Source organism: Colossoma macropomum, unplaced genomic scaffold (genome assembly GCF_904425465.1).
Source record: "Colossoma macropomum unplaced genomic scaffold, Colossoma_macropomum, whole genome shotgun sequence".
Lineage (NCBI taxonomy): Eukaryota > Metazoa > Chordata > Actinopteri > Characiformes > Serrasalmidae > Colossoma > Colossoma macropomum.
In genome coordinates, this window is record NW_023494787.1 from 34,649,601 (window position 1) to 34,672,358 (window position 22,758).

At 37.8% G+C, this 22,758-nt stretch overlaps 1 protein-coding gene across 4 annotated transcripts in view; it reads left to right on the forward strand.

Annotated features, from left to right (window-relative positions):
• The window catches only part of znf384a (zinc finger protein 384 a), a 37,811-nt gene that overhangs the window by 276 nt on the left and 14,777 nt on the right, over nucleotides 1-22,758 (forward strand). For 2 of the 4 annotated variants that reach the window (XM_036567092.1, XM_036567094.1), the window contains exons 2-8: nucleotides 1,298-1,365; nucleotides 1,863-2,151; nucleotides 3,446-3,568; nucleotides 6,578-6,616; nucleotides 16,650-16,816; nucleotides 18,836-18,912; nucleotides 22,094-22,318. In XM_036567092.1, the coding sequence (XP_036422985.1) occupies nucleotides 1,303-1,365; nucleotides 1,863-2,151; nucleotides 3,446-3,568; nucleotides 6,578-6,616; nucleotides 16,650-16,816; nucleotides 18,836-18,912; nucleotides 22,094-22,318 (983 nt within the window). In that variant the 5' untranslated portion in view covers nucleotides 1,298-1,302. The remainder of the gene's footprint in view (nucleotides 1-1,297; nucleotides 1,366-1,862; nucleotides 2,152-3,445; nucleotides 3,569-6,577; nucleotides 6,617-16,649; nucleotides 16,817-18,835; nucleotides 18,913-22,093; nucleotides 22,319-22,758) is intronic. The other 2 variants (XM_036567095.1, XM_036567093.1) reach the window with 2 other exon arrangements.

A 22,758-nucleotide genomic window follows, 5' to 3' on the forward strand; every position in this document is an offset into this window, starting at 1 on the left:
TTTCACCGTTCGTTTTTTTTTTTTATCCTCGAGCTTTTTTTCTTTTTTTATTTTCACAGTCAGACTAACCGGAGAGACCGATAGAGGCATAGGGACAATATTGTTTCAAGCGGAAGTTTACTTGTACATAGCATTTAATGACGCTTCTCCTTGGCTAGTTAACAAAAGCTGAAATTTTAATGGAGGCTGGCTGGGTAGCCCAGATATCGTTAGGAAGCTAACTAAAGTACGTGTTGTTATTGGCCAGGAGTGCTCATTCAAATCAAGGCAGTCATTAAATTTGTCTAGTACCTGTACTAGTGCCACACTGCCCAGCTCAAAGTTACATATAGTATTAACGTTTGATGAGTATTCGCCTGTTGTTATTATTATTATTATTGCCCTACTGTACGAATAAAAAAAGAACCTAACTTGCTAGCTAGCTGGGTTCCCCAAAGATGACGGCTGGAAAGAAAGTATTCGCTGTGAAGTCGAAGACCCGTTGAGTATACGGCTACAGATGAGTTGCCATAATGCAAAAACAACCTGCCATAACACGTAGATAACTGATAACATGAAGTTAACCAGTTTTGCCGCAGGCTAGCAGGCTTGGCTTTTGTTTTGATGCCTATTTATAGTGTGACAGATGAATCTCGGTGCAAGTGGGCGTCGCTCAGTCGCAGTGAAATTGAATGTTAGGTTAACTTAAGATACATCAGTAACTGCTCTTCTCTCATCTCTAATTAAATATATAACAGTACAACCAACTGTATGTACCTTAGTAAACATCAATTAATTTTATGTGAATAAAGATCTTGAACAGAAGCGCGTGTCACTCCCCTATTATCTCTTGTCACGTTTGGTCAGTAACTCAGGTGACGCCCAGACTGTATTAGTACACACACTTGATGTTGATTTCTTTTTGATTTTAATTGTGCGTGCGGAACTTGTTTGCACTTTAGTCATGCATGCACCATGGAACTTACCTAAAAAAAAAATTAAAGACGCCTCTTTGCCTGCCCTATGGCAAGCATAGGGTAATCCACCATCTGTGTGTCCCTTTGCCCAACTTTAAAAAACAGTTATAAAGGGAAAATGCATGTAAAGAGACTCCATTGCATCCACAGTTCCTCAGTGGATTCCAGATTAAAGCACTTTGCTTTGTGTGATTTGCTTGGGTGTCTAACTTTATACCCAAGCAAAGAGTCCTTCCAAAATTCTACACATGAAACATAAAATAAAGGGCAAGGGGTTAGTTTCAAAACTGTAGACAAACGCAGAATGGGTGTTTACAAGTTATGTTGCTTTTCAATTGCAGAAATAATGGAAGATTCCCATTTCAACTCATCATACTTTTGGTCTCCCGTTCCCACAGTGCAAGGACAGGTAGAAACCTTATTATTGTACAGTACATCATTGTGTCTACGAGACACCATGCTTAAAAAGCAAAATTAAGTTAAAAAAAAAAAAATTATATATATATATGTGTGTGTGTGTGTGTGTGTGTGTGTGTGTGTGTGTGTGTGTGTGTATATATATATATATATATATATATATATATATATATATGTATGTAAATACGCACACACACACACACACACACACATGTATGTATGTGCTCCATAGCAGGCTGGAATGACTAAATCAAGACTCCCTCTGATCCATGTGAAAGTTTGAAAAACTCTCAATGCCCACCTCCCAACAGAAAATAATCCTTGCTGCTCTTTCTCCCATTTTTCTTCCATCCATCCATTCATCCTCTGCATTTATCTCTTACTTCATGTTCCTTCTTTGTGTTTCTTTATCCTCTCCACTCCTTCCTCCTTTTTTCCCTCCATTTCTCCATCCGTTCCACCTACCTCTCTACCCGCTGTGGTTTTTAGATTGAGAACGCCATGTTTCTGAACAAGATGAAAGAGCAGCTGGGGCCAGAAAAGAGTGCCTCCTTCCCTCACTCTTCCTCCACACACTACCCTGCCGCCGTACTTACTGTGCCTGGCCCTGCCACCATGGACGCTGGAACAGCTGCCAGAGTGCCCAAGCAGGAAGGAGGAGGTGGAGGTGGTCCAGGAGGACCACAAATGGCCACTGTCGGAGCACACCTCCATCCACCCCATTCCTCGCAGAACATCACGGTAGTGCCAGTTCCCTCCACTGGCATAATGACAGCAGGTGAGTGGTTCAACTTTACATCTGCTGTTCATAATTCATGAGGAAATAAATGTACTTTTCAGTATTAACTTGATTTTTGTCTCAATGGCAAAGTGATTACGGTATAAGTCAGCTGTTTTCTTATAACAAATTAAATACCTACAGAAACCTGAGAAGCATTATTCCTTTATGCGTTGTGCATGCATACAACTAGCCTTATTATTCCAGGATGAACCTGTACTCAATACAGATGGCCATGCTGAACTCATATGGCAATAGCATTTTTTCTAAAGACAATATTTAAAGATATGGTGAGAGGAAGTTCTGAACATTTGGAGCCAGTTTACTTCTTTCCCACTTATCCTAGACTAAAAAGAATTCCCAGTGGTTTTCTAACCACTGGAGATGCAATTTGGTAGTCCAGGACTAAGCTCTAGTCATGTCTGTGAAGCTGGCCCCCGTATTTTTAGCAGAAAATACATTGTTATGCTGAAGTAGGTTTTGTAAGCTGTGTTTAAGCTATGTCTCTTTTTACATTTTTATTTTATGAGAGTGTGTTGAGATTGGCATGATTCCTAATTTGATGCTGAAAAATGTTGCAAGAATGTAGGGATGGACCGTATGGAAAAAATACAACATCCGATACTGAAACCTTGACACAATGAACATTACGTATTAGTTTTTTTTAGTTTTTTCTGAGGTTTTTAAATTGGGACAAAAGAAAGCTGCAGTTATGCCACATTTTTAGAAATGCTATCAAAATCTATGGCTATTACAAAACTGGTACTGGTATAAGTGAAATAATGCCTGTTGAAACAGGCATGTAGGAGATTGCAGTATGTACCAGGTCAAAATTGCACATCAATAATTTGATTGATTTTTTTTTTTTTAATTAATTGAGCAACTCATAATTGGCTGAAGCTTGCTTGGAATGGGTTTTGGATGTCATACTGTCCACTTCCAATAATGCATAATTGTATTTAGCTTGCAGTAAGATAAAAAGAAAGTGTGTGTTGTCTGTGTTTTGTTTTTAATTTTTCTCCATCGTTTACACAAATTAGGCATCTCCGGTCACCCTTATTGTGTATGTTAATAACTTTAAAAGTATCATGAGAGGCCTCAAGTCTATGTCGACCTTTCTAGATGTCTTGAAATGCTCTGAAGTCTTCACAGAATTCACACAGTGAGTCTGCACCAAATAATGAAAGTTGATTAGCAGAGTATGACTCCTAGTTAGCTCAGGCTGTAATGAAGAATCTTCTTGAGTAAGTGTTGCTTGAATCAGTCGGATCATGGGTCTCTTTCTCTTTCTCAGCTGGTTTAGTGATCACCACTCCTCAGGGCACCCTGGTCACTCCTCCTGCCTCCTCTCAGTCTTTTGTTACTGGACCCCCTGCCACCACCATGATAGTGTCAACCCTGCACCCCTCAAACACAGGTAAACACCAACCCACCCCCCTCGACCCTGTCCAGCTATACAACTTTTTTTTACAACTTTTTTCCTGCACCCAGGAAAAAGGATTGCACATAATCATCAGAAATGGCTAATATGTATTTTATGCACTTTCATCTGATCTGTGTGCTCCTGTTCTGACATACAGCTGTAAACATTCACCTAACACTGATGTGACTGTGATAAGCATAGTAATACAAGCATTTGCTGTGTTTATTTAGAAAAACATTTTATGTCAGAACTTTTACATCGTCCAGCAAGTTAAAGAATTCCTTATCGTTCCGGGACAGTCAGCCTGTTGTGTTGACTTCTACCATGTTTTTTACCCACATGCACTGGAAAAGCAAGCCATTCAGCGCAGTTTTCTCCCAGTAACAGCCCCTCTTCCTCAACCAGCCTTTGTCTGTTTCTGTAACATTCATCTCTTTAGTTCTTTAGCTCTTTAGAGAAAACAAAAAACTAAATTAGCAGCAGCATCTCAGAGTATAAAGCCAAATTGTTAAACTGTTTACAAACAAAAAGCGCTACTGAACAGTGAACAACCAGTATATTAAACTGGGCTCTCTCTTGTACTGAAGAGCCAGCGTGTTTACTTGGCTGTTCCACTAGCTAAGCTGACTAGCTAATGTTAGTTTCAGCTATTGAGTAACAAAGGCAGCAGGTCAGGCCATGTTAGACAAGTGAACTGCCTGAATTTAACTATAGGAACCATTTCTAGTGATTTACAAACACAGATATGTTAAATTGCTGTGAAAAAGTATTTGCCCCCATTCGATTTCTTCTATTTTTGCTAATTTGTCACATGTAAATGTTTCAGATCATCTAATTAATTTTAATATAAGATAAAGAAAACATGAGTAAAGTCAAATTGCAGCTTGTAAATGATCATTCCATTTGAAGATAAAGATTCATTCAAAACCTATATCATCCATGTGAAAAAGTAATTGCCTCCTAAACCTATTAACTGGTTGTGCTCCCTTTGGCAGCAACAAATGCAATCAGATGTTTGCAATAACTTGCAATGAGTCTTTTACATCACTGTGGATAAATTTTGGCTCACTCTTTGCATTTTTTAATATGCTACATTGGAGAGTTAAAATGCTACATTAAGAGTTTTTCATCATGAACTGCCCGTTTAAGGTCTTCCCAGAGCATCTCAATAGGATTCAAGTCAGGACTTTGACTCGGCCATTCCAAAACCTTAATTTTGTTTCTTTTGGGCAGACATTCTGATAGAGAGCAGAATTCCTGGTTCCATCAATTAATCAGTTATGACAAGTTGTCCAGGTGCTGCAGAAGCAGAGCAGCCCCAGACCATCACAATACCATCACCATGTTTGACTGTTGGTACAATGATCTTATGGTGGAATGTGGTGCTACCTTTATGGCAGATGTAACGGGACCCATGTCTTCCAAAATGTTCTACCTTCGACTCATTGGTCTGCAGACAAAAGTCTTGGGGTCATCTAGATGTTTTTTGGCAAATGCGAGATGAGCCTTTGTGTTCTTTTTGGTCAGCAGTGGTTTGTTCCTTGTAACTCTTCCGTGGATGCTATTTTTGCCCAGTGTCTTTCTTATTGTAGAATCATGTACATTGACCTTAACTGAGCCAAGTGAAGCCTGCAATTCTTTAGATGTTAGTCTGGGCTCTTTTGTGACCTCCTGGATGAGTCCTCGATGTGCTTTTGGTGAAATTTTGGTAGGTCGGTCACTCCTGGGAAGGTTTACCACTGTTCCAAGTTTTCTCCATTTGTGAATAATGGCTCTCACTGGGGTTTGCTGGCGTCCCATCCCAGAGAATTAGCTATGGCTTTGTAACCATTTACAGACTTGTAGATTTCATTGACTTTGTTTCGCATCTGTATTTGAATCTCTTTAGAACGTGGCATCATGTGAAAGAAAGAGATTCTATAGGTCTGGCAGTAATCATGCCTGGTGTGGCTAGTGAAATTGAACCCAAAAGTAGCTAAGAGGGCATATACTGTTTCACATAGGGCCAGGTAGGGCTTAACAGCATTTTGCCTTCCATAAATGAACTCATCATTTAAAAACAGCATTTTGTGTTTACTTGTGTTGTCTGTGTTTAATATTAAATGTAGTTTGATGATCTGAAACATTCAAGTGTCAAGAATAGAAATAGAAGAAATTGGGAAGGGGACAAATACTTTTTCCACAGCACTGTATGTTACACAAATAGGGCAGTCAATTATAACAGTGAAGACAAAAGACAAGAAATAATGTACATTTGTAAAGTCCTCAATTGGCAGAAATGACCACCATCTTTATCAAACTGAGATGATAGAACTTGGCCAGTGACCAGTAATACAAGGCCTTCTCAGAGAAGCTGACTTATGCTGCATTCAGAATGTAACATCCTTTGTCTCAGAACTGTGCAAATACAGCCTTAAATGCTGCCTACTCAGACAGCTGCTTCCTGAATGGATCACACCAAATGTTTGTTTTGTGCTTTAGTACATTTGAGTAGACTATTTATCCCCTCAGAATCTAAGCATGATCTAAACCCTCATGATCATCCAGTAATAGAAAACTTAAAGTAGCCATAGTGTTTTACATGTTACTGGCAGGTTTACAAATAAGAATCGCTGGAAAATAATTTACCAGCCAAGAAGAGGACACCCTCCTCATGCATACACAAAGTTTTCCGTGTTCTTTTCTGCTACGTTTTGCCATAGGTTCACATTTTGCCATGCTTTCACAACAACATACATTAGGTGGCTGCAATCCATCTCACTAGCACAGGCAGAATCATTGCTAAATTTGTAATGATTGAATGGGTGTATGCAAGTAGCTTTCACACTAATTTCATTTCACTCTGTCATACACACACTGCATGATCTTCCACTAGCTCACTTTGAGCCGGCCAAATTGTGAAAAGTTAATAAGAGAGGGAAGGGAGGGAAAGAAGGATGAGGGCATGGAGGGAGCGAGCACTGTGTGTTGAGTGTGTTCTGCTCTTCTCTCGATTTCTGCCAGAGGCCAGGCGGCCCCCTTCCTTCTACCTACACAACCACAGTAAGTATTTATACACACACATCAGACTTCTATGTATTATAATTATTCGATAAAACCAGATATTTTCACCTATTAGTTCCACCCCTGTTGAATGAAGTTGTTAGAGTTAGACATATTAAAGAAGCTGTATGTAATGACATATATATCCTTTGTTTTGAAGCATTGATTATGTGCGTTGATGCATGTGCTTTCCACATGATTATTGCTTTTAACAAGCTAGTAAGGAATTGTTTTAAAAGTTGACCTTTTATGGCCCCAAGTGTGTTTTTTGTGTTCGTGACAAGGCAAAGATTGATCAAAAATATTTTAAGCTGTTCAGTTTGAACAATGCATCATATGGCAAAAAGTGTTTGGACAGCCCTCCTAATTATTGAGCTTAGGTGTTTCAGCACCACCCATTGATAGCCGTGCAATCTTCATAGACAAACATTGGCAGTGTAATGGGTCATACTGAAGAGCTCAGTGACTTTAAACATGGCACTGTCCTAGCATGCCACTGTTACCACAGTTTGGTCTGGGGCTGTTTTGAGGAAGGCCCTTCCTATTCCAGCATGACTGTGCCCAAAGCTAGGTCCATAAGGTTTGACAAGTTTGAAGGAGAAGGGTCTAGCTGCAGACCCACAATACCGCATTTTCAGCACCGCACTCTCAGCCCCGCAACCTCAGCTCTGGATATGATGTCATGTAAGGGTCAAGAGGCTTGCCATTTGTAACACGGAGAGCGCGGGAGATGTGCGTGCAGATGTATTACTGCATAATGTTTAAAAAACCCTCAGATACTATGTGATTACGAAGTAATTTGGCAATGTTTATTACAGTTGCCTACATAGTACATTCTTGTCATAGACAGAAAATTGCTATTTAACCCTAGGTAGTCAAACACGAGAGTGTTTAATTCATTTATGCATGGTGGATTTTATTATATATTTTTAAATTAGCTATTCTTATTCCTTATTAATGTACTTCGTGTTTGGCCCAAAAATGTTACTTTTTCATAAGTTGTAAATATTTTAATGAGAGAATAATGTTCTTTTCATCCCATCACATTTCAACAAATCCACATTACCATTTTCATTATCACCTTGAACAAACAGACAAAGCTGTTTTTATTTCATTTATAATTTTTTTTACAGATTTAATCTGAAGAACCATTTCACCAAGAACTATTTAAGCATGAAATGGTTCTGTGTAGAACTCATAGTTCTAAACAGGACAACTTTTTAAAAGTGTATGGGTTCAAATACCAGTAAAATACAACAACTGATATATACCAGCAAGCTAATAAACACCCATTTCACAACCTCAGTATTCTCTTAATCTGTCACAAAAACCACTTGAATGCGCATGATACACTGAAAAAACAAAAATGTCACATGAAAATTCTCCTGGAAGGGCAGGAAAGTGTAACTGCAATTCTGAAATTAACCACTAGAGGCGTACCTGTGAGGAGTGCGGGTCTGAAAGTGCGTTACTGCTGGTCTGCAGCTGGATACTACTGGTTTGAAGTGACATGCAGTGTACAAATAGCATCTAAGATTTTTGGCTTCCAGCAGTAAATTATGAACACATGGCGTTATGTGTCAGTGGTGTGAGACGACAAGCAGCAGCAGTAAGAATGCTCATGGCAGAATCTGTAATGGCAGAACATGCTAACGGAGCCGCTTACCTGAACGGCTGAGCTGCGTCTTTCAGTAATAGCTCATCTGCTGCTATGTAGTCTCTTAGGCTACGTTCACACAGCAGGTAAAAGTGGACCAAATCCAATGTTTTTCTTCATATGTGACACAGACGGGTTATCTGTCTTTTGTGAACAGCAAAAAACACATTGAATCATTTTTAATTTGAGACGCTTTCATATGTGGTACTAAAATCCGAAATGTATCCAATATGCAGCAGTGTGCCTGAACAGCCAGATCGGAATTCATGCGACTTTTATGTCAATCCAACTCCACATTTATCATAATTTTGCTCTGCTGAGATCTCAAACATTTGGTGTGATGTTTCTGTACAAAAAATTAGAAGACAGTTGTCCAAACTCCTCCATGTTCAAAGAGATTTTGAAAGAAGTGGCTGTAGGAAATCAAGGCTGCAGTGTGAAATAACAGTTAAAAGTCTGAAAGCAAAGTCTAAAGAATCCAAGGACATGAACAAAAGAAGTGACCATACCCTTTTAATGGCGAGCTCAAACACATTCTGGCTGATGAGCCCAGCTGTCAGTCAGCGAAGCTTCATTATGACTCCTGTGATGCTGGTAAAGATGAAACTGAAACCTCTGGGAGCGGACTGGTGTTCATTGGCAGTCATGATTGTTTACCTCTGAATGACTGTGCCACATGAAGCAACGTGAAGCATTGTTTTTTTCCACATGCTGGTCAGTTTAGGAGTTTGATCTGTTCCGACTGATGTCGCATATAGGTCACATTAAGAAGATATTGTGAACAGCCAAACAAAAAAAATCGAATTTGGTGAGAAAATCAGATTTGGGCCGCTTTTACCTGGTGTCTCAGGCTTACAGCCTGAGTTGATGTTATTGAGAGAGCGAAATGGAACCGCCAGACTCTAAGCTAAATGATAGGCTAAATCCTTGATTTAGCTTTTAGCATAGCAGCTCGCTAGCCGGGCCTGCACAACCACTGGCCCTGCCTGCCATGTGCGTCTGTCAGTCAGCTGTATCACTCAGCAGCGGGTCTCGCGGTGCGTCGCTTCAACCAAGACAGAAAAAACAATGAAAATCTCTAATACGGACAGCATAAACGACTGTGATATTTACGGAACTGACATTCAGAGATGCAGCAATAGTGAACAAGATGTACGTATGAGAAAAATGATTTGAGAAATTTGGATGTGAAACAACATTCAACTTTTTTGAGAAAGAGAAGCTGCTGTGTGCTGATGTGTAAAAACCACAGGTTTATCTGTGTACTGTTCAGCTCTGTTCTTAACTGTTTTGCACATCAGAGATATTTTACATTAACTTAAGTTGTTGAATATGGTTTTTGTTATTAATTGTATAATAGTAAATATGAAATACATACAGTAAATAAACAAAAAAAAGCATCTAATAAATATAGTCTAACAAGTAAATGCCATCTAGCCAAGCTGTGTGTCTTATATGTGACACAGAACATAGATTTTACCAAAGTAAAATATTTAAAAAATATAATTGTATTTATATCAGGACTTACAGGCGAGTTAGGTTAGACAGAGTTTATTCGGTATTGGTCGATACTAAAGGATCAGGTATTGGTATCAGAAAGGCAAAAAGTGGTATCGGTGCATCTCTATATTTCAGGAACTCTTAAGCAGTCATTCATGAATTTCTGTTTCACTATGGGATAAATATGAGGCAACAGACCATACTCTTTTAATCACTCATTAACATGGGGAAAAATAGAAGAATACAAATGAAATGAGAAAAAGTGTGTTGACGTTCATAAGTCAGGCAGAAGCTATGAATAAATAGCAACATGCCTGAAAAGTGACCTTATGCACTGTTAGGGCAGTAATTAAGAAGGTTAAAACACCCAGAGCTGTAGTGAACCTGCCTGGAAGAGGATGCATGTTTATTTGATTCCAAAGCACAGAGAGGACAATGGACAGAAAGGTAAAACTCCAGAAGATGGTAGCACAGATAGATAGATTGATTGATGAAACTTTATTGATCCCGAAGGAAATTGCAGCTTTACAGTAGAATGACATATAATTGCACATAAACTTGCATATATTAGGCAGAAATAAAAATAGACACAAAATGGAGTAAAGTATGACAGAAGAGACTGTAAGTACCTGGAGCTTGCTAGACGCTACTAAAACTTTGACTGGAGCTGGGCTCTGTGATCAGAGATTTCTCAGAGATTCTGAGATTTTTGGCAAAACTCTCAAGGTGGATTTGGTGTAAAAAGAAGGATGATTATTTAGAAAAGAATCTCACTCTTAAGTATGGTGGAGGATGGATTTTGGGTCTGCTTTTCCTCTAATGGCCAGGGACACGTTCCACCGGTACAATAATCAAAAACATATGTTGAACTCCACAAAAAAAATGGCTCAGTGATCACAGAATGTAGCTTTTTATATGTCAGTCCCAGTCCCCCTAACCTAAGGTTTTTTGTTTCTTAGATTAAATTTACTCTATGCATTTAATGTTTTTCTCATATTTATCAATGTGAGATTGTGCTAATTAACTACAAAGACATTTGTTTGTTACCTTTTATACCTTTATATCTTTACCATGGATGCCAATAATTATGGAGGTGACTGCATGTCAGATGATATGGAATTTTGCTGAAGTTTTTCTTATGTTCTTTTGATTTTTAATGATACATTTTGTATTTATAAATTTTGCTCTCTGCTGATCACTGGTGCATATGGCATTTAAAGAAAAATGGAGGAAAAAGCGACTGTGCCACTTTGTGATAATAAATCCTACAAAGTGCTATAACTTGACTTGGGCAAGAATACAAAAAAAAAAAAATGATATAAAGGAGAACATACCCCCAATTATAAATATATAACTACAAATTACTACAACTAATATGTTTCAAAATAAAATACAAGAGTAAAGCCCTAGCATGTGTATGGAGGCAGAAGGGGAAACATACTTCAATAAGCCTTATTTTAATTAAGCACTCCTTGGGGGGTGGAAAGAGTATTGTGGAAAAAAAAAAACATTTATAGTGTCTTTTTTGTACCAGATCATGTTTTTTTTTAATAACATTTTGTCTTTTTAATAAAATCTAATTGAAATAATACAAAAGAAAAACACTAAGAACTTTGAATTCTCAAAAACAATACTCCTGAATATTGCTGGAGAGCCTGATGAGTTTTGTCACTCAATGTGGCCATAATTTGCTGTGTAGGAGACAACTGTCAAGGCAGTGCTATAGCAACGAAAGCCGTTATGTGACTTAGTGCCCAGTAACACAAAACTAATTGATTTTTAATGAATGGTAGAAGAATGGAGTGAAACAATGTAACGTTTTAATTCTTTTTGATACCCTGTACTGTACAGAGTCAAAACAGTTTGAAATGCAAATTATGTATTTTTTAGACTCAACTTTAATGACGTTTTACGCTTTAGGACAAATTCTGAACCTGAGTTGAATGATGTGAATAAATAAGCTTTAGTGAAAACAATTATTTTTACGCCTTTATAAATTCTGATACATCAAATATAGAAAGGTGTTTTACTCTATGCACAGTGTCAGTATGCAGTGTCTAGGAGTGACATTTTCAGCTGAGCTGTCATTTCACTATACGCTGTGTAGTGACAATAAAGGAATCTTAAATAAAGGAATCTTGAATTTGCACCACATATAAACATAATGGTCTCAATGCCATTAGCCTATGTAATGTCTGATCTTCTATCATTACTGTATATAAAAGCAACATCTGTAAATCTCCTGCTTTGTTATTTGTAAAATGGCCTTTGTGTGTGGGTGTTCTGTTAGACTAAGGACTACGTAAAAACTAAAACATAACTCTGAATTATTTGTGAAATGGCTAATGAATCATAATAATCGAGCTTTAAAGACTAACACTAATAAGTACTTTGTTCATTTAGAAATTACTTACTATGAAATGTAGAAAACTTTCAGGATTTATTATGTTGTAGACATTTATCAAGTCACATGCAAAACTTTACTTTCACAACTTTAAATCAGATCAGACCAATTGTTTCCTTTTTTTCTAATGGTTCGAGTAAATCAGTGTGAGCACCACTAGTGATTAGGTTTTACATTTTTTATGTCATTGAAAATGCATTGCAGCCCTAGTTCATTGATGTTTGTTTTATGATTAATTTGCGTTTAATGTTGATTTAACCAGCAGTACTTCAATTAAGTGTTTAAGTTTATTACATAGGTAAATAATAAAGTATCAATGTTAGTGCAAAGTCTGCACTGCATTTAGGCAACAGCTGCTGGGTTTGTACCAATCAGATGACTGTGCTGCCTTTGTGTCTGGGTGTTCTGTTAGACTAAGGGACTGTGTAAAAATTAGAATGTGATAATTGAGCTTTAATTACTAACACTAGAAAGTACTTGTTCATTTAGAAACTAATTATTATGAAATGTAAAAAAAAACAAAAACCTTTCAGGATGTATAATGTAGACATCATTTATTTTCTTTCTAGCGTAGAACTTACTATAGTGTATTGAGATATACATTTTTATTTGATGCTTCTGTATGTAGATGGGGTCCATACATTTGTTATGTCATACAGGCCTTTCTCTTTAGAGATAAGAAATAAGGGAAGAATGTTTGTACAGCTGCGCAATTCATATTATACAATGAATTATTAAAGGAGCATGGTATTGAAACGAATCATGGAGCTCTTGTTACACAGCAGGCTTTTCAGCATGATTTGTTAAAATAATCTTCTCTAAGTCAAAGGAATTTGATTTTTTTAATATGCTTTATTTTTTTTTATGGTAGTAGAAGGTAGAGTAGAAGGGTACACTTTGTTTAGCAAATGATTTCTCAAATGGTTGCAGGAGCTGGGTGTCATTTTGCTCTCAATATATGAGGCCATTGTGTGTCGGTACAACTGTGTATCATAATTTGAAATTGTAGTATGTCTGTGTTAATTGATACAGCAACGTGTATCTTAAAACTAAAATTCATTATGAAATCCTAGAGTAAAATCATAAGGTTTTAAATGTAGAGGTTTTACAAAGTTTGTTTTGTAAATAAATATATGATAAACCAAATGTATTCTACTAAAAATACTTCCAAAAATGATGAATTATTGAAGTGAATGCAGTTAGTTCTGTTATTTGCAGTAAAATACTTTAACACAGCTATAGAGGTAATTTCCGTCCCCTCTTCTGTCTGTCATTTGCCTTACCATTCTGCTGATAAAAGTTGTCACAGATACTTCCTGTTTCATTGTGGTTCTGTTGGCACCTTACTCACCTCTTTGGCTGTCTCTATATATCCCTAAACACTATAGCGTTTACGTCATCCCAGGTGATATCTCCCTCATTTGTTTTGTAGCTAATTACCTAGTGGGTTCTCTAGGCAAATGGTTACACTGCCTGTACAAGCCGCATCTGTAAATCTCTTGAATCTCCAAGCTATACTTAAATCCATGTCATGGCAGTGTTTCTATGATCCCTTTCCCATAATGCAAGGCAAAGGTTTGATTTGTCTGATAGTGTGGTGGGATTTGTTGCTCATGGCCAAAAACTGGGATGGGGCTATTTGACTGACTGGCCAAATGGCCAATCACAGACTGCTACTAAAACATTTCTACAATAAAAACTATGAAACAAAGTGGTATACAAGGGCTCAACAGCCACTGGGAAATGATTTGTCTGCTTCAAAAAAGCTCTTAGACTTTTGAGTGAGTGTACATACACTATATGGACAAAAGTATTGGAACACCTACACATTACACCTACAGCTCTAATGACATCCCATTCTAAATCCACAGGCATTAATATGGAGTTAGTCCCCCCCTTTCAGCTATAACAGCTTCTACTCTTTTGGGAAGGGTTTCTACAAGATTTTGGAGTGTGTCTGTGGGATTTGCACATTCATCCAGAAGAGCTTTTATAAAGTCAGACACTGATGTTGGATGAGAGGGCCTGGCTGGCAATCTTTGTTCTATTTCCTCCCAAAGGTGTTCGATGGGGTTGAGGTAAAAGGCTCTGTGTGGGCCAGTCTAGTTCTTTCACACTCAACTCATTTAACCATGCCTTTATGCACCTTGCTCTGTGCACTGGGGCACAGTCATGCTGGAACAGAAAAAAGCTTTCCTCAAACTCTTCCCACATGGTTGGAAGCATACCAATGTTGAAATGTTTTGGTAAGCTAAAGCATTCAGATTTCCCTTTCACTGGAACTAAGGGCCCTAGGCCATTATCCCTCCTCCATCAAACTTGAAGCTCCCAGCACACAGTTTTTGTGCTGATGTTAATGCCAGAGGAGGTTTGGAATCCTGCAGTTATAGAGTCAGCAGAGTGTTGATGACTTTTATGCACTATGTGCCTCAGCACTCGGTGACCCCTCTCTGTAACTTTACATGGTCTACCACTTCATGGGTGAATTGCTGTGGTTCTTAAACGCTTTAGCTTTTCAATAATACCACTCACAGTTGAACGTGGAATATCTAGGAGGGATGAAATTCCATGAACTGACTTGTTGCAATAGTGGCATCCTATTACAGTACCGAATGCTCGAAGTCAGTGAGCTCTTTCCATTCTTTCACAAATGTTTGTAAAGTCAGAATGCATGGCTAGGTGCTTGATTTTATACACCTGTGAGAATGGGACTGAATAAAACACCTGAATTCAATGATTAAGAGGTGTGTCCCAATACTTTTGTCCATATAGTGCAGCTCTGAAAGGTTGATTGTTCAGTGAGTGGAGCAGGCCATTTCCCTGCGTTAGACAATTTTTACTAGTTTTAAAATAAAATCAAGTAAGGGAGCCTCAAGATGTTAATAAAAAGGTAGTAGCTTATTACTAGTGGCAGATGCTGCATTCATTTTTAGGTTTTAATGGTTTACCCACAGAGACTGGACCTGCTGATATTTATTGCTTCCGTGGGCATGGTTAGTATGTGTCCTGCAAGTAAAAGAGAGATCCTCCTGCATTTGCCAAAGGTGTAACATCTATATAAACATTTGTCAAACTTTAGCCTACATGGGAATGTACCACTGTTCTATTTAACATAGGAAAATAGCATAAATTATTTACAGCAACAGTGTTCTATTGTGTTCTGCTGCCACATCAACCACCAGGAATGGTCTAAAGAATGTTTATTACATTTTAGTTTCTTTAAAAATGTCTGTGAAAAGATAAAATTCACCAAAACATTTAGGAAATGGCTCAAAAACAATTACACAAAAAAAAGCTGCTTAATCTAATACCTGTAGTAGTGTTGTAGTCAAGACCGCTAGGTCTAGGTCTGAGTCAAGGCCGAGACCAGATTAAGATTTTTTTCAGAAAAAAAAAATGAAATTCGTTTGTAGTTAATTGTACATTGTATGTCATTACTTATACAATATATTTTCATTTGCTACATTATATTTTATCATATTTTGTGAAATATAACATTAAATATGTAGCCTGAAACATTACTACACTGTGCATTACGTATCACAGTAATGATAACTGTTGCAAAGATTTCCACTTTAGGTGGTGCCTGAGTACCTCAGTGGCCTGAGGCAACAGAATGTAACTACTGCACCGTTTAACTTTAACTGACTTCCACTTTGTGTGATTCAGGCTTTCAAAATATCCTACCTACAGTTTTATGTAAAGCTCTACCTACAAATTACACGCTATGGTAGCACATTTTGGCAAGGCAGCACAATTTGTCACTTGTTAGTCTCACACAGCTGAGTGCTGAGCTAAACTGTATGAACTAAACGTTTGTTACTAACAGTTCTAAATATAAAAAAATTAAACAAATGTCATGAGCCCAACAGGTGATAGAATATAGAAAGTTGTCTTTGTTATTACTCGTTTAAACACTTCTGCATGTGCGTATCAGTGATGCAGCACAAAAAGCGGTGCAGAGCAGAGAGTTTAGTACACAGAGAAAGTTTTTTTTTTTTATGCTCAATAATAATTCAGCCTTTAGTTACCCCATACAGAGGCATCAGACTCTGCTAGTCTCAACAAAAATTTCAGAGTCCTCTTTATAACCAGGCTGAGTCCCAATGAGGTAGAGACCGGGCCGAGGCCACACCGCTCGTTTATGGTCTCGAGACCAGTCTTTAGACCGAGACTGGATTCAAGTACTACAACATTAACCTGTAGTATTAGTATGTTTATCTATAAAGTTGTAGTGGATTCATATTACTTCTTGTTTAGGTGTTTATCTTTCAGACTAATCCAAAATAAATATTCTTAAACACCAACTTTTCTTTAGATGTAGGTCCTTGCCTGTCCTCTTCTCTTCTGGAAACTTCTATGAGCTGTAGTTTTGTTTCATCACTGTTTAGTGCAGCAGGAATTACTCTTGCCTCATCCAAATATTTTGTCCCTCTTTTCATTCTTTTGTCTACCTCTTCCCTCCTTTCCAGATAAGAAAGAGGATGGCAGTGTGCCTCCAGCAGTTGTTATCCCAGCACCCTCAAAGCGAGGCAGAAAGAAGAAGTCTGTGATGCCCAGAACGGGTCCTGTGACGACACACACACTCCCCACAGGAAGCGATGCATTAATTCTTGCTCACCTGGCTGCTGGAGGGCAGGCAAGAGTGATTAATGCTCACATTTATTTAGCAGTAGAAACATTTCTATAGAACTGTTTCAAGCAATATAAGCCAGGGTTTCTGTCCCTCAGAATAGAATCTGTTGTTTAACCCTTAGAAGTCACAGTTGTGGTCAGCCATAATGAAAACATGCTATAAGTCAGTATTCATATTTTCTTATTCATAGCTCATTGACAGCTGCGGATTCTAAACAAACAGATAAGTTTTGTCTTAACTGCAGATTCTAAACTTTTCATCGATACCCCATTTGGTGAAAAGTAATTGATATGGGCCAACACTTAGGTGGTGCGCCCCTCAAAGCCCCTGTGTACAGTCTTATATTATGGAAATAAAAAAAAACAGGTTTTTGTACAAACACGTTGAACACTATACTTAACTGAAAATAGTACAAAGACAAAAGGTTAAATGTTAAAACTGAGAAATGTTATTGTTTTTCTTGTAATGTATGTCCATTTTGAAGTTGATGCCTGCGATGTGTTTAAAGAAAGTTGGGACAGGGCAGAAGAAGGCTGGTACAGTTGTGTAATCCTTAAAAAAAACACCTGGTGTAACATATCAGTAGTAATTAGGTTTAATTGGCAACAGGTCAATAGCATGATTGGGAACAAAAAGAGGATCGCAGAGAGGTTGAGTCTTTCAGAAGTAAAGATGTGAAGGGGCTCACATCGTTATCAGTGCACAGTTCAAAAGCCAGCATCCATGATGGTATGGGGGTGCATTAGTGCACATGATATGGATGACTTGCACATTGATCCATACAGGTTTTAGAGCAACATATGCTCCCATCCAGATGACATCTTTTTCAGGGAAGGCCTTGCTTATTTCAGCAAGACAATGCCAAACCTCATTCTACACATATTACAACACATATTACAACAGCATGGCTCCATAATAAAAGTCTGGGTGCTAAATTGGTCCAGAACTGTCACCCACTGAAAACATTTGGCGCATTATGAAACGAAAATATGAAAAAGGAGCCCCCAAGCTGTTGAGCAGCTGAAATCTTATATCAAACAAGAATAGGAAAACATTTCACTTTTAAAACTATGGCAATTGATCTCCTCCATTCCCAGATGCTTACAGTGCTGTTAAAAGAAGAGGGGAAGCATCAAAGTGGTAAACATGCCCTTGTCCCTGCTTTCTTGAAATGTGTTGCTGGTATCAAACTCAAAATGGGACATTTTTTCAAAAAACAATAAAATGTTGTTTTTGTGCTATTTTCAATTAAATACAGAGTTTAAATAATTTGCACATCATTGCATTTTGTTTTTATTTACATTTTGCACAGTGTCCCCACTTTTTTGGAAAAGGGGTTGTTATTTCTTGATAATGAAAGAAAAGAAAAGGCTGAAAAAGGTTGAGTCTATGGAATGTAAATCAAATGTAAGCGTAATTGATTGCATAACACCCCATGGAATTAAATATTCATGTACAGAGTTAGACTTCGAACTTCCTTATAGCAAAATGAAAGTAATAACTCAACTTATAAGAATTAACCTGAGAAATTAACTTATTTAGCAAATGTGCTGTGTTAATATACTACACTTTTAAAAATAAAGGATTTATTGGAGTGATGCTATAAAAAGGGACACTTTTGGTTCCCTTAAAGAAAATTACAATGGATAGTAATTTCAAAAATACATTTTTGTAAATAAGATATGTGAGTGTGAAGAACCTTCTACAGGTTGTGTAAAGGTTCTATACCAATTAAAGATTTTATTCTACGACCCTATATCCAAGCCATAAACCATGTTGGAGACTATTTTTTAAGAGTGTACACTGTGGAGAGCCATTAGGTAAGTGAATTAACTGAAATTTTAAGTGTTGATCAGCATTTTCCAGAAGCATGCTTAGTTGAAGACATGTATAGTTAATAGAAAGTCATAATTAACTGATTGCTAGTGGGTAACCATTTTAATTCTAGAAAAACATGATAGCTAAAATTTTACACACAAAAAGTTACTTATGTTTGTATGTTTGATTGCTGTCTTGTTTTAGCACCACACTGCAGATCCATATGACCTGTCTAATGATGAGGATGATCATACAGGCAAGGATGGGAGCAAATCATACAGGTACAGAACTGACATGCTACCATATTCTTTAACATATTTGCTTGTGAGCATAATGTATACAAACTAATGTGTGTATATACTTTGGAGAGGTAGACAAAATAATGGAAGCACAACTGATTAACGTTGAAGTAACACAATGACAAAGGCAGCTACACAGTAAAATGAGTCTTGTGCGGTTGAATGCCAGTGCTGACAGTCAGTGTTTTGATATATGAATTTTGCAGGTGTAATGAAAAAAAAAAAATAATAATTTAATGTATTGTAGAGGGAGCTCTTCACAGCATATGCCAAATATGGAAAAACTGTATCAGTGAAGAGGAAGAGGGGTCAACTCAAAGGTCACCGGACAGGGATAGCTGGCCAGCGAACTGCTAAATTGTGGCCTCAAATATTCCCTCAGAACTAAATCAGCACCACTATGACTCATGAAGTCAGGTTATTGCTTTGTATGGTTGTATAACAGCCAAGGAGTATGAAGCCCTGTCTTTGTGTTTGTAACTGATGTGTTGTGTGATGTGTATTAACCAGTGGTGGACAGTAGCTAAGTAAATGCAATTCGTTACTGTACTTAAGTAGTTTTTTGTGTATCTTTACTTTACTGAAGTATTTCCATTTTGGGAGACTTTTTACTTCTACTCCACTACATTTCAAAGTCAAATATCTTACTTTTTACTCCACTACATTGTGCGAAATCTGTCGCTCCTTTTGGGTCATGTGTGTATAAAAACGTAATGTAAAAACGAAAGAAGTGTGAAGCAAGCACACCAGTCAGGGTACAGCTTGCACTTTGTTTTGAGCTTGTTTTGACCTGTTGGACATACCTACCCAGTGCAAGTATACGGTTCAACGTCAGTGCAGCAGCGTAAAATTTTGGGAGCGCCTATGCCAACATAAATGATGGAACTAACCTAACTTTGTGTAAATAGACCACAATATAAAAAACATGTACACATATGCAGTTGTGACTGGCATGTGTCTTTTTTCTGAATTGATACAAACGCTATTTCATTTTATAGTAGATTTGTTTTTGCTAGTTTATGTTTCTGAACAGAGACCTGCAGATGGAATATAGTAAAGGAAAACACATTTGTGAACCTGTGTTTAAAGCAAGTTTTTATTAAATTTAAACTTGTAACTAAGTTGCAAATAAACCTTAAACTGAAACTTTGCTTGTTTGCAAAAAGTTATTTCATAGCCACTTGGTTCTATCTAATGGAAATTGTTTGCCTTCAGTGTTTTGTGCTTATGATAATTTTAATAGACATCAGTGACAGACTAATTCATGACATTCTATTAAAAGATTGGTTTACCAAGAGTGACACTAGAGCATTTTCACCTAAAATGAGTTAATGAAGCAAGAGTCTTGTTACAAAATAGGACAGTGGAGTCATAATTAACCTTTTGTACTTTTACTTTCGATACTTCATTTCATTACAAAGGCAAATACTTTTGTGCTTTTACTCAAGGGGAGGTCTAAAGGGAGGACTTTACTTTTATGGGAGTAATATTTTACCTTGGGTATCTCTGCTTTAACTCAAGTACATGATTTGTGTACTTCGTCCACCACTGGTATTAACACACATTCATGACTCACGAATCTGCAAACGGACAATTTGAGAGACAATTTTTTTAGCTATTTTAGTTCAGTCAGGGCCACTTTGTTACAGAAAATATTTTGCTTCCATGTGCAGTTAGTTATATTTGGTGGTATGGCTCTATTCTGAGACCTCCCTGCCCTTCCATGTGTATACATGGAAAAAGCAGCAGAAAGACCCCCAAAACGACTGTACCAGGCAAACCTCTGGCCAGCAGGAGGTTGTGAAGATGCTTTCAGAGGAAGTGGCGAGAACAGGGAGCAGGCAAAAGCGGCATAAATAAGCTCCCTGACTAATTTATTCAATGTGTGTGTAATGGTTGAAACAGGTTTCTTCTGAGAGGCATAAAGGGCAGCTAATAATTTCAAATAGGTTTTAATTTATTAAACCTCAAATTTAAGCTTACAGAATCACATAACTAGCTGAGCAACGACACTGATGCAAACCACTTTATGAACAACTTTTACTTCAGATTAAAGGATTCGTTAAAACAGTAAAACAGTGACGTTAGCCCAAACACTGCACACTCCAACTGGATAAAAATGAGCATAAGCAAGATGCTACCACAGTGCCCCTCTGGACGGAAAAATGTAAACGTAAATTTGCACACGTGCTGACCCGCCAAACTACAGACACAACCTTACATGTTTCAAGAGAAACAAACAGTTTATAAAATATACCAATTTCACAAGCAAACAAAATAAAGCCCTTACTTCCTTTCTTTAGCATCATTGAGGCATAGCTGTCCTGCTAAGCCGGCTACACAGGCTGTGCTCGACATAAACTACTATGCACAGCCAAATTTCTACTACTTCATGAAGGAGCAGGCTACCGTACATACTGAGGTAGCGTACCTACTGTGAATTCCCTACAAGCAGGGCTTAATACATATGTAATATCCATCTGCAGTAGTTACATTTGGCGATATGGCTCTGTTCTGGGAGCTACATGTGCACTCAAGGCAGGGAGAGCAGCAGAAAGACTCCCAAAACAACCATACCTGTAATCTCCTGCAAACCACCGGCCAGCAGGAGATTACAGTGGCTGGCAGAGGAAGTGCGAGAATGGGCAGGCAAAAGCAGCTTAAATAAATGCCCTGATGAATTTAGCCGATTTTATGCATTGCAGGGGATCAGCTGAGCTGTCAGCTAATTGAGATCAGCTGATAACAACTGGTGATGTGTTGCACAATGGTCCTGGAAGAATGTTGTTTCATTTCACTGTGTACTTGTATATAGCTGAAATGGCAATAAACTCTCTTGAACTTGAACTATAAATTGATTTGAGATTGGGGCCTGAGCTTGACTTCGAGGCCTGCCTCGAATGATCACTATACTCAATTTGCCATGTCCTTGGTTCTGATAGAGAATTGGGCAGATTGGCAAATCTGTCTTCAATTTGTTCTGGACAAGTCAGCATTCACAGTTTTATCATGACAGATCTATCTTTCTACAGGTATGTAGGTTCAGTTGACAAAGAATAATTTACATAAAGTTGAGTTTAGGAAACAACACACTGATTGTGGCTTCAATCGTGTTCACGTAGTTCTTAATTACATTATTTTTCAACTTGGCTTGTCACTCCAGATGCCGGATGTGCGCCGTGACTTTCTTCAGCAAGTCGGATATGCAGATCCATGCCAAGTCACACACTGAGGCCAAGCCACACAAGTGCCCCCACTGTTCCAAATCATTTGCCAACTCCAGCTACCTGGCCCAGCATATTCGCATCCACAGCGGGGCCAAGCCGTACACCTGCTCCTACTGCCAGAAATCCTTCAGACAGCTCAGTCACTTACAACAGCACACACGGTACTGACCTTTCTTTTAAGTGTTGGGTGGATAGAATTTATTACATTCCTGCAACAGTGGAAGAATCACTGTATAATTTGTAGCGCATTTGTAGACTGGAGTTAGTACTGAATAGTCTTGGTGGATCTAACCTTGTGTCTCATTTATCTAGATTTGTAAATAGTGGCTTAAGTAGATTGTAGTCACTGTGATTTTTGTAAAGCTTTCTCTTTAGATGGTTTTTAAACCATGAATATAAATTTTTGTTCTCTATGAAACAACAAATGTCACTGAAACAAAAATATGATTTGATACCAAACAGTGAGTTTAAAAGTAGGAAGGCTTTTAATCATTTCCTAAATTATCCAGTTGATAAATTAAAAGTAGCTTTACTCATCCATTTATCATTTTATTTCTGCTTTTTTCTGTTTTCCATTTTGTCTAGCTGCAATAATAACACA